This window comes from Carettochelys insculpta, chromosome 10, assembly GCF_033958435.1.
Source record: "Carettochelys insculpta isolate YL-2023 chromosome 10, ASM3395843v1, whole genome shotgun sequence".
In the NCBI taxonomy this organism is placed as follows: Eukaryota; Metazoa; Chordata; order Testudines; family Carettochelyidae; genus Carettochelys; species Carettochelys insculpta.
This window is the reverse complement of record NC_134146.1, coordinates 12,724,678-12,740,305: the sequence shown is the minus strand read 5'-3', so window position 1 is coordinate 12,740,305 and position 15,628 is coordinate 12,724,678. Positions and strand designations below refer to the sequence as shown.

Here is a 15,628-nt window from a genome sequence, read left to right as displayed (position 1 = left end):
CCTCCTGTCTTGAATTATCCTGCTTGGCTGCATGAACACTTCGGGTGTTTTTTTGACAAAAGAGTTTTTTTCCTAAAAATACAACCAGTGTAGACAAGCCCTTAATGTTGAAGGTCCAAAGTCAATAGGAAATGCAGTGTCCCACATGGATAGGAGCAACATTATACTGCTTTTTTTTTTTTTTTGCGGGGGCGGGGGGGCGGGAGTAGTCTGAGAATTAGAATGTATACAAACTGGCAGTCATAGTGCAGTAAAGAAAAATATCTGCTCCTAGGTGTCCAGTCAGTTTCAGGTTTAATTACTGTTACAGCAGTTACAGCTGTGAGTTTAACTTTGATTTTTTGATTACAAAATGTAAATTGGGAGAATTATATACTGCGTGGTAAGGTGCTTCAGTGAAATCTAGAAGTTAGTTTGAAGTGTAATCTCTGGTAATTATGTTTAAGCCTTCAGCAGTGCTAACTTCTATTTTCTGGACTTTCCAAGGGTGCGAAACAGCATAAAACAAATATATAAAGTCTTTGTTATGGTCTTAATCTTGATTAATTTAGGAGATTTATTAATGAAATGAAACTATTTCAGTAGAGAGAACTAAATTTTCCACAGAAGGAGCTAAATGTAGGACATAGAACCCTTGGTATTGGTAATAGTTATATGTATAGTACGCACTGCCATTATATATCTGTCCAGACATACTGCTGATTTAAACTCCCCTGTATTACTGGGGAGTGCCAGGGCTGACCCTCACTGTGACACTGAGTGCAGAAGGTAGAGGCCTGCAAAAGACCTTAAAAATAGCTTGCCTGTATAGGCTCTGCTTAAAACGCTTCCCAAATTCAGATTCCCTGATCCTGGGAGGTAGCTGCCACCACCCAATGAGAACTCCCCTTTGAAATTCAGAAAGACACACTTGAGACGTCTCCCTGTGGGGTAACACCAAGCTTTTAACCCTCCCTTAAGGGGGAGCTTGAAAAGAAAAGAAAGGAAATTAAGTTGCCATTTGACAGATGACCTTTCAGTTTTAGGTAGAGGTATACACAGACACTTCTCTAGGACACAAGAATCCAATCACTGTCTTTAAAAAGGTAATGTATTAACAAAAGATAAAATATACAAAGAAAGTGATAAAGCACAGGGAATTAGTTCCCTGGGATTCAGTTTGGAAGATAGTTACATGGGTGACTGTATCAGCCAACCCAAGCAGTTCCGCACCAAACCCAAAATAAAAAAATAATCTGATCGCACCTGACTAAACATTTCCTTCTACTTATATATCTGTATGCCCAGGTTGTATTGTGGTCTGATTATTTACTGGATTAATTAAATTTGCCTAGGATTAAAACTTCTTGGTCTCTCTGTTCTGGCCTTTCTTTGAGAACATCTTCCATACACTGAAAAAATGTACAAAATGGTAAATTATAACAAGATCTCAATGTTACAGTATTTCATAAATGAGACAGGACATATTGTGGATGGAGAAAAGATTAAAAGACTGGCTGAAGAGTTGGCTGGAATTAAGAGCAATCACAAACACCTTTTCTCCCTCATTCCCATCAGCTATGCCATATCTGAGTATACACAATTGTTCTTTTGCTTACAATTAGGCATTCATTAACATAGGCAGAAATGAAACAGATTGTAGGGGCATGTGTGCCCAAGTAATAGTAAAGATAAATATTGGTTAAACTTCAGGGACACAACTCTCAATTAACAACCACTAATTAGCAGATTATGAACTCAGCTAGGAAAGGAAGATACTTAAAATGACGATGCATGTGGGCCACAGGCTAGGACATAGTAAACTATAAATTATAATATCAGGAAAAGGTAGAGAAGCTAAAAGAAACTATTGAGAACAAAAGAGAACATTCTAATAAAAACATTGAAGGAAACTGCAGTCTGAAGAGGCCAGCTAGACATGATTCTCTCTGGGAAAAACAGAACAGTTAATGGGCTAGAACAAAACTGCTACGGGTAAGGAGACAAAGCAAATGAATCACTTGTATCTGAGAATGGAAGAAAACAGAAATCCTTTGTGTCAAAGACCAGAGGGGGAGTCTACAACACCAAATGAAAGAAATATCTAAAGTCTTTGAAAATTTCTGCTTAAAAGTCTTTACTAAAAGGTATGAAGAAACTGGTACTAGAAGAAGTAGGATTCTTATGCTCAAGGGGGGTGGAAATCACACACATAGAGTTTTTGTATTTTGTAGTTACTAAACTATGTTGGCTTAAAGAAAAAATTGATTTTAAAGGCCTGTGTTAAATACAAGCACCAGGAAAAGCAGTACTTGTGAATTGAATTCATATTCAAATTTAACACATTAACACATGGTATGAACAGAGACATCAATTACCTTATGCATTACAAGGACTGTTTCCCTTCCTTTGATGCTCATAATTATCTCAGGCAAAACACTTAAGATACCCCTTTCCTTTTTCCCCTCCTTCAGTCCTATTTGATTTATCAGTTTTTATTGCAATTTTTTTGGGTCTTCTGTACTTATAAATGTCGGTCTCTATTGGAAATGATATTGATCTGTTGAAGTGTCTGTCCCATGAAAGTTCATCACCGAATAAATCATTTTGTTAATCTTTGAAGTGCTACATTTCTGCTATTTTGTTTTGTTGGAGTACAGACTAACATGGCTCCCTCTCTGTTCCTAATACACCGAGAGATTGTTACAGATCATAATTCTCACCCTAGACCTTATCTCAGATATTGTTATTCTTCACAAGCCAGAGTTGACTTCTGTCTTGGTTTGGTCTCACAGCCACTTCTGTATCTTCTTTGGGTGGGAAAGCAGTTTCAAAGGCCAGCTGAAGACAGAAGACTGATTGCTTTCCCTGTGATGGGAACCACTTGCTTAACACTCCTCACCCACGTGGAAAAATACCAGATGAAGATTGGATTCCAGTATCAGGAGGCATGCTCACATATTTTGGTTGGACCAACCATTATTTGGGCTTACAAAAAAAACCAAAACCATGTTACCTTGAGACCTGGACCATTATTTTTCCAGAGTATCACTAATGGCCCCCAATAGCACATTTAGAATTATAAACAGATTCCCATTTCAAATTTCTAACTTCACATACAAGAATGACACATGCACACAAGAAGAATATACAAATTCAGCAGATTGTAACTTTAAAATTCACATGATGCATTTTACCGAAAACGTCTTCAAATTCTGCATATTTCTAAGCCAGTTTTCAAAAAGCAGGTGGGAAGTGAATGACCTGTGGCACTCAGTACTTCTTTCAGGATCCCACAGTAAAAGTAATTTACCCTTACTTGGCCAATGTGACCACAGATCAACTTGAGCTTTTAGTTCTTCTATTAAATATAGTTGCTGTGGTATGTAGTTATAACAGAACAAATATCTTCCATCTTATTTTTATAGAAATATTGAAAACTTAATGAATCGAAGCCCAGAAATGAGAATTATTGTACAAGATGTTATAAGCAAAGTACCTTTATATAAATAAAAATAAAATATATGAACCCATACTGTATATAACTCCCTCCCTAACGGAGAATCCATTATAGCCCTGTATTATCAAAGCAGTTGATTTATTTATCAGGATTGTTAACAATAATCTCATATTTACTACTGTAAATATAGACAACATTGAAACATTTTATATACCTCTCATATTCATATTTAGTACTTTAGATGAATCTTCACCATGAGTAAATGCCAATCTTTTCATTTTTTAACTGAGATGGATTTAATTAAAGTAATATGCCTGTTTCTGGGATTTTTTTTCCATTTCCACAAACAGCATTGCTTACATGAGTATGGTTTAAAAGAGACGATATTTTAAGCTGGGGTTTTCAAAGCAAATGCATGCATATCCTGTTCAATATTAATGCGCTTTATTTGTCTAACTCCCTTAGACTCTCTTGAAAATCTTACCCTTCATGTATAAAATCGAACTGCAAACCATTAGAGCACTGTGTCAAGTTTGAGCATCGGAAACGAATTATGAGGCTCTAAGGATAGCCTTCTTTGTAGAATAATAGAGATTGGCCTCAGATTTCTTTATTCAGCAACAAGTCAGTTATAAAGAGATGTTATTTTCTTTCCCCACTCTCCCTCCAGCCCCATATACAATAGAGATAGTAGAAATTACGAATGTTAGGTTTATAAGTATTTTAGCCAGATCATTTGTATTACAGAAGCATCTCTACTCTGCACTCTGTTCTGATCCCTTCCGTGGACATGAAGCTTGTCTTGGTGCTGCCTTTCTCTGTTTTTTCTAATTGGATAAATGTTATAGTTTTCATGGGAAGATTTAATCTGCTTTTATCTCCTGACTTGAATAAGGAGTTGCAGAGTCTGACGAGAGCTTATGTTAATGATTACTGTAGTTGGAAAATATGGACATATTTTCACTTTTAATTAACATGATCAACCAAATGGAAATCAAGAGTCATGGCAGATAAACTCAGTAAGGATGTTTTGCCACAGTCCTTTTAAGTTTTGTTTTAAAATACCTTCATCACCCAGCCTATACCGTACAAAAAATGGAATGTTTAAATGTACTGATTTGCCCATTTTCTGCTATTAAACACTAGAGCAGAGAACTGCTCTGGTTGTTTCTAGTGTAATCCTTGCTTTTGCCTGATGAGGAAGCACGATAATCTTGTTAAATGGTACGCATGAGCTGCTTGGAAGCAAACTGGTCAATTAAAACATTCATCATCTAAGCTGTCTGAAAGCTGCAATGGTACAGTTACTTGAAGTAAAAATTCATTAACCTTCTCTTTGGTGAGTTTCATCGTCTGCATTATAAATGACAAACATTTCTGTTTGTAGGAAGCTAAAATGAAAGCTGGGTGAGCATTTAATATTGTCTAGTGGTGTTAACATTTCAATAATAGAACATTGAACAGTTTAATCACAGAAGAACATTACTTTCAATGTCTGCATAAATTGTTTTTTCCTCATTTATCACCTATTTTTAAAAAAAATCTAAAAAGCTGATTTTCTTTCTTGTCTTCCCAAGGAAGGTACCAGGTGATTGAAGGTATCATTTCTCCAGTGAGCGATAACTATGGAAAGAAAGGCTTGGTTTCAGCAAGGCACCGGATAGCAATGGCTCAGCTTGCGCTGGAGACATCAGACTGGATTAGAGTGGATCCATGGGAGAGTGAACAGGAAAAGTGGACCGAGACAGTAAATGTGCTTAGGTAATTGTGTTTGGTTTTGTTTATGGCATTTCCAGAGGCCACAACCGATCTCAAGGGGCAGCATTTATCATGTCTGTATTTTAACAGATCTATAATGCAATGGAAAGGGCAATGAGTTCTATATGGTCACTAGGGCAAAATACTAATTGGCTAGGCCTTTTAGACGAGTGGTTCCTAACCAGGGATGCCAGTACCACTGGGGGAACACTGAGGCCTTCTATGGGGGACCTCAACTCAGTTAGATATTTGCTAAGTTTTACAACAGTCTACAGCAAAAGAACTAGCAAAATCAATACAAATTCAAATGTCATACATACAGTGACTTCTTTATACTGCTCTATATGTGAAAATGTAAATACAGTATTTATAGTCCAATAGACTTATTTTTTATTTCTGTAAAAAAAAAAAAAAAGTAAGCTATTTTTTAGTGGTAGTGTGCAAATACTAAATGTACTTTTTGTATTTTTATGCGTGATTTGTAGACAATTAGTTTTTAAGAAAGGTGAAACTTGGAGTACGCTGGGTAAATCAAACTCCTGGAAGAGGGACAATAAGAAAGGTCTAAAACAGTGGTTCTCAGCCATCTATCTGAGCAGAAACAAAAGCAGAAACAAAGGGAAGTGTGTCATCCTTGCCCACAGAGAGACTGATTGCTTTTGTGTGTTGAACGCTTTGGTAAGGAGCTGGATCTGTGCACTATGAAACCTCATGGACTAAACATTCTTCTCTGAAAGAAAACCATCTGAGCAAGACTCTGTTTGTCCAATATTCCCTAGTGTAAGGCTGGTGGAATTCCCCCAACTTTCAGGCTTTTTAATCAGTAAGAGCAGTAATACTGGGTTTTGGAACAAGTCACCTTACACTAGAGGTCACACGCCATCCGGGACATATGAAAACAGGCATGGGGAAAATAAGCATTGTTCTTAGGTTGCACAATCTAAATGGGTTAAAGACCAAATATGGAGAAAAATCTCTCCTGGCTATGGTACTGCTGAGCAGGGAAAGATAAAGAAGTAAACTAATAATTATGAATAGTGAGAGAGAGTAGCCATGTTAGTCTGTATCCTAACAGAACAAAAAAGGAGTCATGTAGCTCTTGAAAGACTAATAAAATATTACATTAGATGATGAGCTTTCAAGCCCTTAGATAGAATCACATCTGCTCCCATCCTATTGACAGAGACCAAAAATGTCAAGCTCTCTAACAAGCATTTGTAAAACTTAATTACCCTCTGGGAGAAGTAAACAAAACAGATTGACAGGGCCAGACAAATACCCAGAAACCAACTACTTCAAGAGAGGCCCAGGAAGGTCAATAAAAGAACACCACTTGTCATTACCTATAGCCCCCAGCTGAAACCCCTCCAGCACATCATCAGCAACCTACAACCTATACTGGAACATGATGCTACACTCCAAGAGGCCTTGGGTGAGAGGCCCGTTCTCTCCTACAGACAAGCACCTCACCTCAGGAAAATTCTCACTAGTAGCCACAGTAATACTAATCCTGGAACTTTTCTTTACAACCCAACTTTGTCTGCATATTTTTTCTGGAGATACCATCAATAGACCTAACCATATTAATTATCAGATTAGGGGCCATGCTCCTGTACCTCAACCAATGTTATATATGCCAGCAGTGCTCCTCTGATATGTATATTGGACAGATTGAACAATCACTTCACCAAAGAATGAATGGACACAAAGCAGACATTAGGAATCTGAATACATATTAAACGTGTCAGTGAGCATTTCAGTAGCGTGGGCCATTCTGTTAAAGACCTGAGAATATGTGTTGTACAACAAAGAGACTTTAGCAGCAGATTCCAAAGGGAGACATCTGAACTGCTATTTATGCTCAGATTCGATACTTTGAGGCTTGGCCTTAATAGCAATTACCTCATGCATTAGAAAGACTGCTTCCCCATCTTTGATATTCCTAGTAATCTCAGGCAGGACACTTACAGTTAGTAAGTATCTCCTCTTTTCCCTGCCCTTTGCCCCAACCCTCTTTCTGTCTTATGTATCTGATTTTTGGATCTTGGAGTTATAAAAGTCAGTGTTGTACTGGAAATGGCATATCTCCAGATCTGAAGAAGGGGGGCTGCCCCACAAAGGCTCATTACCTGAGGAGCTACGTGACTGCATTTTAGTTTTGTTAAAATACATTATGGTGGCTGTGTGTACACTAGCCCCAAACTTCGAAATGGCCAAATACATATTCAGCGTCTCATTAGCATGTGGGCGTCCGTGGCACTTCGAAATTGGCACGGCTCGTCCCGACGGGGCTGCTTTTCGAAAGGACCCTGCCTACTTCGAAGTCCCCTTATTCCCATCTGCTCGCAAGAGTAAGGGGACTTCGAAGTAGGCGGGGTCCTTTCGAAAAGGAGCCCTGTTGAGACGAGCCGCGTCAATTTCAAAGTGCCGTGGCCGCCCGCATGCTAATGAGGTGCTGAATATGTATTTCAGCGCTTCATTAGTAAACTTCGAAATGGCCATTTACATGGCCATTTCAAAGTTTGGGGCTAGTGTAGACATAGCCGGTGTGTGATATCACAACCTTTTACTTCTTGCACCACTTCTGTTGGAGAACATGGACATTATTGAATAAATCAATTGACAGACACATTTCCTTAAGTTTGGTCAGGTTTAGCCTGTTTTCTTTGTGAGAATATGAGTGTGCTGTAGTTGTGTTGTTGATTCAGCATTCTCAGCCATAATAACCCATCGTTAATAAAGGATATGCTTTTTTCTCCCTCTGATCAGAGCCAATTTCTAGACCTGTTGCACAAAGCTTAAATACAGAGACACAAACCTTCCAGGATTGTCCAGAAATTACTATCAAATTGGGCATGCTATTCTTCACTTTTTTCCTAAAAATCACTTTGCATCATTACTAGACAATTTTGTGACTTTCCATCAGAGAAGCAGCTGCAGTTGTGTCAAGAGAAGTGACTTTCTTGCTTAGTTCAACATCAAAAAGTAGTGAATCCTTTTGTATATCTAGGCCTATGTCTAAACTAGACATAGAAGTCAAACTGCTGATACACAATTTTAGTTATGCCAATTGCGTGGCTAAAATCGATTTATCGACTGGCTGAAGTCAACTACAGTGTCTGTCTACACAGAAGAAGGTCAATGGGAGAATTTCTCCCATTAACCTTCCTTAATCTTCACTGCTCGCGAGGAGTTCTGGAATCGACTCTGACCCCAGAAAGTGCTGTTTTGTGCATGCATGAAACAACTATGGGAAAATCAGCCTGAGCGGGTTGATTTTCTGCAGTATCTTGATCCTACAAGCCTTCTGTATCCACAGCTCCCTTTGAAGTCAGGAAACATGCGCTTGTAAGCATTTGGTTTGTAAGATACTTGGAAATACTTCAGGATAAGAGGTGCTGGATAAGAGTAAAGTATACACACGTATATTTTGTCAGTGCCCATTATCACAGGGTCATGTGAGCAAGCAAGTACACAATCTGTACAGAGAATGTACCTGAATAAATTTTTGTGCCCCAGCAGTTGAGGTGGAAAGTTCAATTATTCATGTGTTAAACTGTTCATTCTGGTTTCTTTTTATCCCTTTAACTATCACAGAGAGCACTCATTAGACAGCACTCATAACCCACCTCTGTGGTGATGATTTCTCATAGTTTATTTTTATTAGTAAATTCTTATTGCCTAAATGCTAAATTTTAAGATGGCAATGGAGAAGAAAAAGTGACACAAGCTTTTTAGCAAGCATAAAGAGTAACAGCTTGCCTCAAAGCAGTAAAAGCTCTCTGCTTTCTAGCTGACGTAAGAGCTAATACCTGATGCCTGGTGCTTTAAATGGGAAGGCAACAATTTGGTAAAATGGCATGCCAAGTGATCTGCATTGCCGCTGCTTTTTTTTATTAGAGATATAGTGGAGATGGGGCTTTCACTAGCATAGGTTGGTTTATCTTCATTCTGAGCTATGCTGGTTTAGATCAGTTGAGGATCAGGTCCATACAATCTACTCTTATCCTGATTACGAAATTAAGACCTGATTGCTTTCCTCACTGTAAGCATCTCTAGAATTTTAGTAGCAAGCTGCAAGATATTCGGACACCAGGGGGAAAAGGGGAGTGGGTGGAGGAGAGGGGCTCAGAATCAAGGATTATTGTACAGAGCTTTTTCTTCTCACAGGCAATTTGAATTACACACATTACTGTGTTGGTATATTGTGTCGTGTTAGGGAACTTGATAACTTACAGTTCTTTGTGGCTTTTTTTTTTTTAGCTTCATGATTGTAGGTATGATAGTAAAGCAAAATTCTAATTTGCATAAGTATTATTTATATATACTGATTTTGTGCAGGCAATCTAGATTATCTTTCCAGATGTTTTGGTGAATCTGCCCACAAAATTTGTTAGGGGATCGAGAGGCTCTGTGAAAATAAAATCATTGTTTCAAGGTTTTATTCCTTTCTGATTTTGGGGTATGATTTCACAAAATAGAAACAGTCAAAGGCTTCTGTGGCTTTGCTTTGCCTTGTATAGTGAGGAAGATTTATAGATTTTTACCCCCACTCCACTTCTCAATGAAGTTCTTTGAGTTTTTCTCACTGTGGGTCACAGTAAATATGTATTTGGTGGATTGCTAACAAAAAAAATGTTCTGGTTTTGATATAAATTGTAACATGAGTAGCAGATCCTGCAGTGCAGAGGAGAAATGGGAGGAGTTCTTGGTGAATTTCAGGTTCTGCATGCAAGTGTAATATGTCCCATGTGCACCATAATCGTAGGGGTGTGAGGGACCCAATGGATCAGTCAGTTACTGTGTATTTCTGAATATTTCATCTAGACCAGAAAACAATATTGATAGTGAAGACAATATTGTACCTTAGTTTGGACAGAAGGCTGCTTGCAACATGTTTGCACCAGGGTTGAGCAATTTAGGTTATTAGTGATACTGATAATCAAAGTAGCAATAATTTAATTCCACCAATAATGTAGGAAGCATTGCCTGGAGGAGAGAGAATAGATACATTTTAAAGTTGCTGCCTCGTTATTCTCCCATGTTTTACTTCATTATTTATAATATAATGTGTGTGTTTATATATAAAGCAGAAAACATATGTATCTAAATAAAGTTGTATATATAAATTGAGAAGCCTGGGAAATTGTAGGTTAGTAGGTACATTATGGCTTTGTTTAAAACAAAAGCTAACAGCCTACAAAATGTGCCAATACAGAAGAGCAGTTCAGTTTTTGTAGTACACAAGAACGCAGTTTGTAATGAACTTTCTGCATTGGGTTATGTAGCAGTTTCGTACTGTAGAAAAGGGGTAGCAAAATCTGGCCTGTAGGCCGCATCCGACACACAGACACTCCCTGCCGGCCCTACCTCTGCACGCAGCTGAATGAAGCTAGCTGCTGTCAGCCATGTGCCATCTCTGAATGTGAGGAGAGTTTCCGTGTGCTTCCCCCCCCACCGTCCTCAGCAAAATCTTACAGCTCCCACTGGTTGGTTTGTGGCCAATAGAAATTGTCTGTTTGCAGGACTGGCAGTGCACAAACTACTCCTCCACCCATTTCCTGGGCTCCTAGCAAGAAACAAGATAACCAGAGTCAGCACGTGTCTCATGTACCCCACCAGATGTTTACAAGATTTGACTCAGGGTGCAGAGGGCTGACTGGTGTTCAGTTCCTGTACTGAGCAGTAGGACCTCAAGACTGACTGCTATAAACACATTGATATGGCTAATTAGAAACAGCTGCTGGGCTGCTGACCAGGGAGATGCACAAGCCAGAGCCTGCCTCTGACATTCAAGCCCCACTCCCCCAGCCCTTTGCCCTACCCCACATAACCTAAGCCCTCCACCTCTACCCCATGTAACCCAAACTTTATGCATCCCTTCCTGCACCTCTGCACCACATAATACAACCCTCCTACACCCCCAATTCACATAACCCAAACTTTTTGCTTCCCACTCCATCCCCACACTGTGTAACCCAAATCTTCTGCACCCGTTTGCCCCTTCCTGCACTCAAATCCCCTATCTCCAGTCACAGCCAAAATTCCTACCTCCCCATCCTGCAGTCCCGCACCTAGTCACATCCCTCTCGCAGACTCTGCACCCCCTCCTGCGTTCCTGTCCTAGATCACAACTCCCTTCCAGCCTCTGCCTGTCCTCCTATGCACCCTCCTTCAGCTCGGAATGCTTTCTTGAACCCGTATCCCCTCCCAGACCCTGCACAACTGCCTTCTTCACCCAAACTCCCTCCTAGATCCTACAGCCCCTCCTGCAGCCCATTCCCTTACCCCCAGCTCTCTTCTGCACCCAATTTCCATTACAGAACCTGCACCTTCTCCATTAATATCATGGCCCTTGAGCTCTTTCCAAATTCTTGGAGTGGTCTCCCCACCAAAAATTATTGCCTTGCATTTTATGTTTCTTCATCTATTATGTTTACAAAAAGGAGTTGATTTTTTAAAAAAAAAACACCATAAAATAACTTCAGAAACTATTGCAATCATGTTTATATTATTTGAAGGGTAGAAACTTACATCACCATTCTGAATATCACCAGGTGAGGTTTTAGAATTAAAGGGTTGGAAGAGGCGAGGACTTAAAAACCTCTAGGGATGGAGATTCCACCGCCTCCCTTGGTAACTCAGAGTCACGAATTAATGTATAGTTTTATCTTTAAATTACTTGTCAGAAGATGGGCTACCTTCAGTACCTTACCCCTTCTGCATCTATCATCTGTATGTAGTGTAATTAAGATGCAGGCAGGTTATGTGGAAATAAAAGGTCTTTATTGGAAATAACACAAACAATAAACTAGGACTCCCTGCAAAAATCACAATGTCTCAGTTGTTAACATACGGTACCACAAGGGATGCACCCCCGAGCCCAGACATTTACAATGGGATACTGAAATAATAGGGAAGGACTATACCATGTCCTGTGGATTACACCGCTGAGCTCACTGGGCCTTCAGGAGCTGTATCCCAGGAACCTTCAAACAGGTAAATGGACTCCCCTCAGTCTGACATCAGAAAAACTGGAATAGGTAAGGAGACTTCTCTTGATCTAATGCCTTCCATTCTTGACTCGCCATCTTGCTTGTGGAGTGTGGATTATTAGGGTGCGTATTAGATGTTGTCTCCTGAGGCTCTATCTCGAATCAAGGCAGGTTCTCTGTGGCAGGGTCTTTGTCCCACTGGGATGACCTGCTTGCACAGCATTCAGCGACACAGAATGCTGTCAAAGTAACAGAGACTCCCCTATATATACTTTAGTTGCTAGGCATATTTACTATCATGTGGCACTCCATGTTCCTGCCTTTCCCTCTGCTTTGGCACTGAACTGGAAAAAGGGTGCCAAAAGCCTGAAGGATAAGGGGCACAAAATGGAGGACAGGTTGTTCTTTTGCCAATCCAAGATGAATTAGGAGAGTGAAGCAAGAGAGAAATGATACAGGAGAGAGGGAGCAAAATCCAAATGAGAATGCAGACAAAGAAGTAAGTGACTGACAAAAGCAAAGTAGTAAATGAGAGGAAAGCAGAAATATTTACCTGTAGCCTCAATAAGATATTATGGACTGGAAAAATATTTTGAACATAGGGGAACTGGACTTGGCAAACTGGGAATTCAGAACAGTATGCATTGAGGTTTACAGAAACAGCAGAAAGCCACTGACCCATTTATCCTGGTGTTTGTCTTCCTTCCGATATCTTAAACCACTGCATCAGGTGTCCCATCTAATAGCCTTGCTAAAGTCCCTCAGAATGGGGCTTACCTCTGGTATTTATTATGATATTTTTGGTTGAATTTCTCACAGTCTCCTTATTCTCTGTGCTCCCTGTTGGTAACGGTGTCATGGTTGGAGGAAGAGTCTTGTAGGCCAAGTGTATTGAGGAATAAAGTTTTCAGCTCTCCAAAGGCAGTCTCATCGTCTGGGACAAAATGCTGTAGGCTCTCCATATGGGAGCCCTGTTCTCATAGACCTTAAGCTGATCTGTTGCACTGGGACTTCTCCCACTACTACAACAATACTAAAGTGACGAGGACACTGGTGTCAAGAAGGACAGAGGCATTGTAGTAAGGGCTATTACCAGGAGACACACCGGGAAGGCCAGAAGGCTGGTGAGGTGGCAGAGGGGTGTATAAGTTGCTGTTAGATCTGGGCAGCTTCATTATCCTGTCCTTTTGCAGTTAAACTCAGTCATGAGATGTAATGGGAATAACTTTCTTTGGATTTAAATTTGAAAAGTAACCAAGTCGGAAATCTTGTGAGAATGAAGTGTGTCATTTACAAAATATGATCTCCAAGATTGAATGTTTTAACATAATGATGATGGTGATGGAAAGTCTGTGTTTAATAAAGAAACTCATTGTGACAAAGTGGAAAAATTGAGGGTTTTAAATTCTCTTATAAGTAGAAATCTCAATGTTGTTTAAATATGGAGTTGCTCTCATTATAAGTAAAGAGGACTTCAGAAAGGACAGAGAACTGTAACCAGTGTGTAGAACTTTTGTGTATTGTGCAAGAATGTTAACTACCATTGAAACTAATCTTGTGACATAGAGAATGAATTTTTCACGCATCTCATTAAAGTCTGGAGTGCATAAAAGCAGATTGTGTTCTAGAAGCTGAAAGTGCCAGGTAATCGCTTTGTGTATCTCTGAGAGGATTACCTCACACCAAAGCCTTTATTTTAACACAGGCACCATTATAATGACATGCTCAACTCGCTCCAGTTCAGGAAGAAACTCAAGAGAAATAGTTTGCCCATAGAAGGAGCTACTGAAGAGTTCTTTTCTTCATTGGACCCAGGTTTGTTTGTTATGGTAACCAATAATCCTTATTTAATTAGTGAAAGCGAGACACCTTGGTGGGAAAGTTAGATAAAAGATCTTGTTCAGATGGATGGAGCTTTATACCATCAATGAATAAGTCCCAATGCCTGCAGAACTGCAGCTGCATCTTTGGTTTTGGTGACTGCTATACAGAGAATATTTTTTTTCCCATTTTGGGTTGGTATTTTCAGTTTTTGAGTTTCTAATCCATGATGAGTCTTTTAAAAATCTAAATATTTTTCTCTTTAAGGTTAACAGTCAGAATATGAGTTGTTGTTACCATTCTGATCTTACATGTCAGGAATGAACCAAAAATGAGGAAGCAGTTAAAAAAAGATACCAAAACATATAAGACTCTCTCTCTCTGCTGCAATATGCTCCAGCGATATGTTAATATGACTACTTACTTACTTTGTTACTACAATTTGGGATGGAGGACTCTAAAAATACTGTTATTAAAAACAAGATGAATGCTCTGCTTGAGGACTTTGTAGTTCACCATTTTATTCCCTGGATCTGTGGTTTATTGAGACACTACTAAATGTCTAAGGGTTTTTAACCTTTTTTTTCTTCACAATACTTTCAATGTTTTTAGGCATAAATAATCTCTCTTACATAAAAGTTTCTCATGATGACATAAGGGCTATAAAAGCACCCACTCTTCCATTGAGTGCTGCCCAGTGAGAGGTCAAGTTATATGTTGACAGATTGCCTAGAAGAGGGTCATAATTGATCTCTTTTTCCTCATCTTGAATTATGCACAGATTAGGAGCAAGTTGTTTCCCTCTCGAACAGTACACTGTGGATGGATGAGTTCATCACTCATCTCTATGCCTGTGAGGATACTACTGTTAAGTTTGGCATGTCCTAGTGATATTTCTTGCTGCCAAGAAGCCTCCGAAGTGCAGAGTTTTGTGTGCTTCATCTGATTTTTCCGTTTGAATCTTGCCATTCTACACACGGAGAGATGGAAATCTTTCTGTTTGCTGTATCCGCTGAGTGTATGTAATGATCTTACGTAGTGAAAGGCGTAATGGACTTCTGTGTGAAGAATACACAGTGGTAGCTGTCACAGGTATAAACAGGTTAATAGGCTGCTGCATACAACTGTCTTCTGGCAACCATAGAACTATTCCCTTTAGCCATTCTGAACTGAATAATGTTTTGGGTAGCACTTTAGGTAACAGTAAAAGGAAAACACTAATTTTCAAAATGATTATTTAATTTCCCATAAAGTATTTTTCAATTTCTAGGTGATTTGCAGGCAACAGGCCAGATTTGTTGTGATCCATTCAGTGCAGTACAGACTGGGTGAGACAGTCCGGGTATGTCTACACTGCAGCAAGTCGTGAGCTTCCAAGCCTAGGAAGACAGACTCAGACTACGTGAATCAGGGTAGCCTGCATTTGTCTACCCAGGTTGATAGATTTACTCCCAGCTGCATTGTAGACATACTCTCGGGAAGCTGGTTACAGCTTCACAATTCTGCACCCATCCCCAGGCAAAGGCCAGAGTAGTGAAGGATTGCTCTAATCTATGTCGGCTGGAATTAGGTGGACATAGTGGAAGCAGAGTATCATCGAGTTTTGCACCCACCC

At 39.5% G+C, this 15,628-nt stretch overlaps 1 protein-coding gene across 10 annotated transcripts in view; it reads left to right on the top strand.

Moving 5' to 3' along the window:
- The window catches only part of NMNAT3 (nicotinamide nucleotide adenylyltransferase 3), a 62,546-nt gene that overhangs the window by 26,708 nt on the left and 20,210 nt on the right, over positions 1-15,628 (top strand). For 9 of the 10 annotated variants that reach the window (XM_075004650.1, XM_075004647.1, XM_075004645.1 and 6 more), the window contains 2 exons: positions 5,017-5,200; positions 13,898-14,007. In XM_075004650.1, coding sequence (XP_074860751.1) covers positions 5,017-5,200; positions 13,898-14,007 — 294 coding nt within the window. Of the gene's footprint in view, positions 1-5,016; positions 5,201-13,897; positions 14,008-14,280; positions 14,507-15,628 lie in introns of those variants that run through there. The other variant, XM_075004652.1, reaches the window with a different exon arrangement.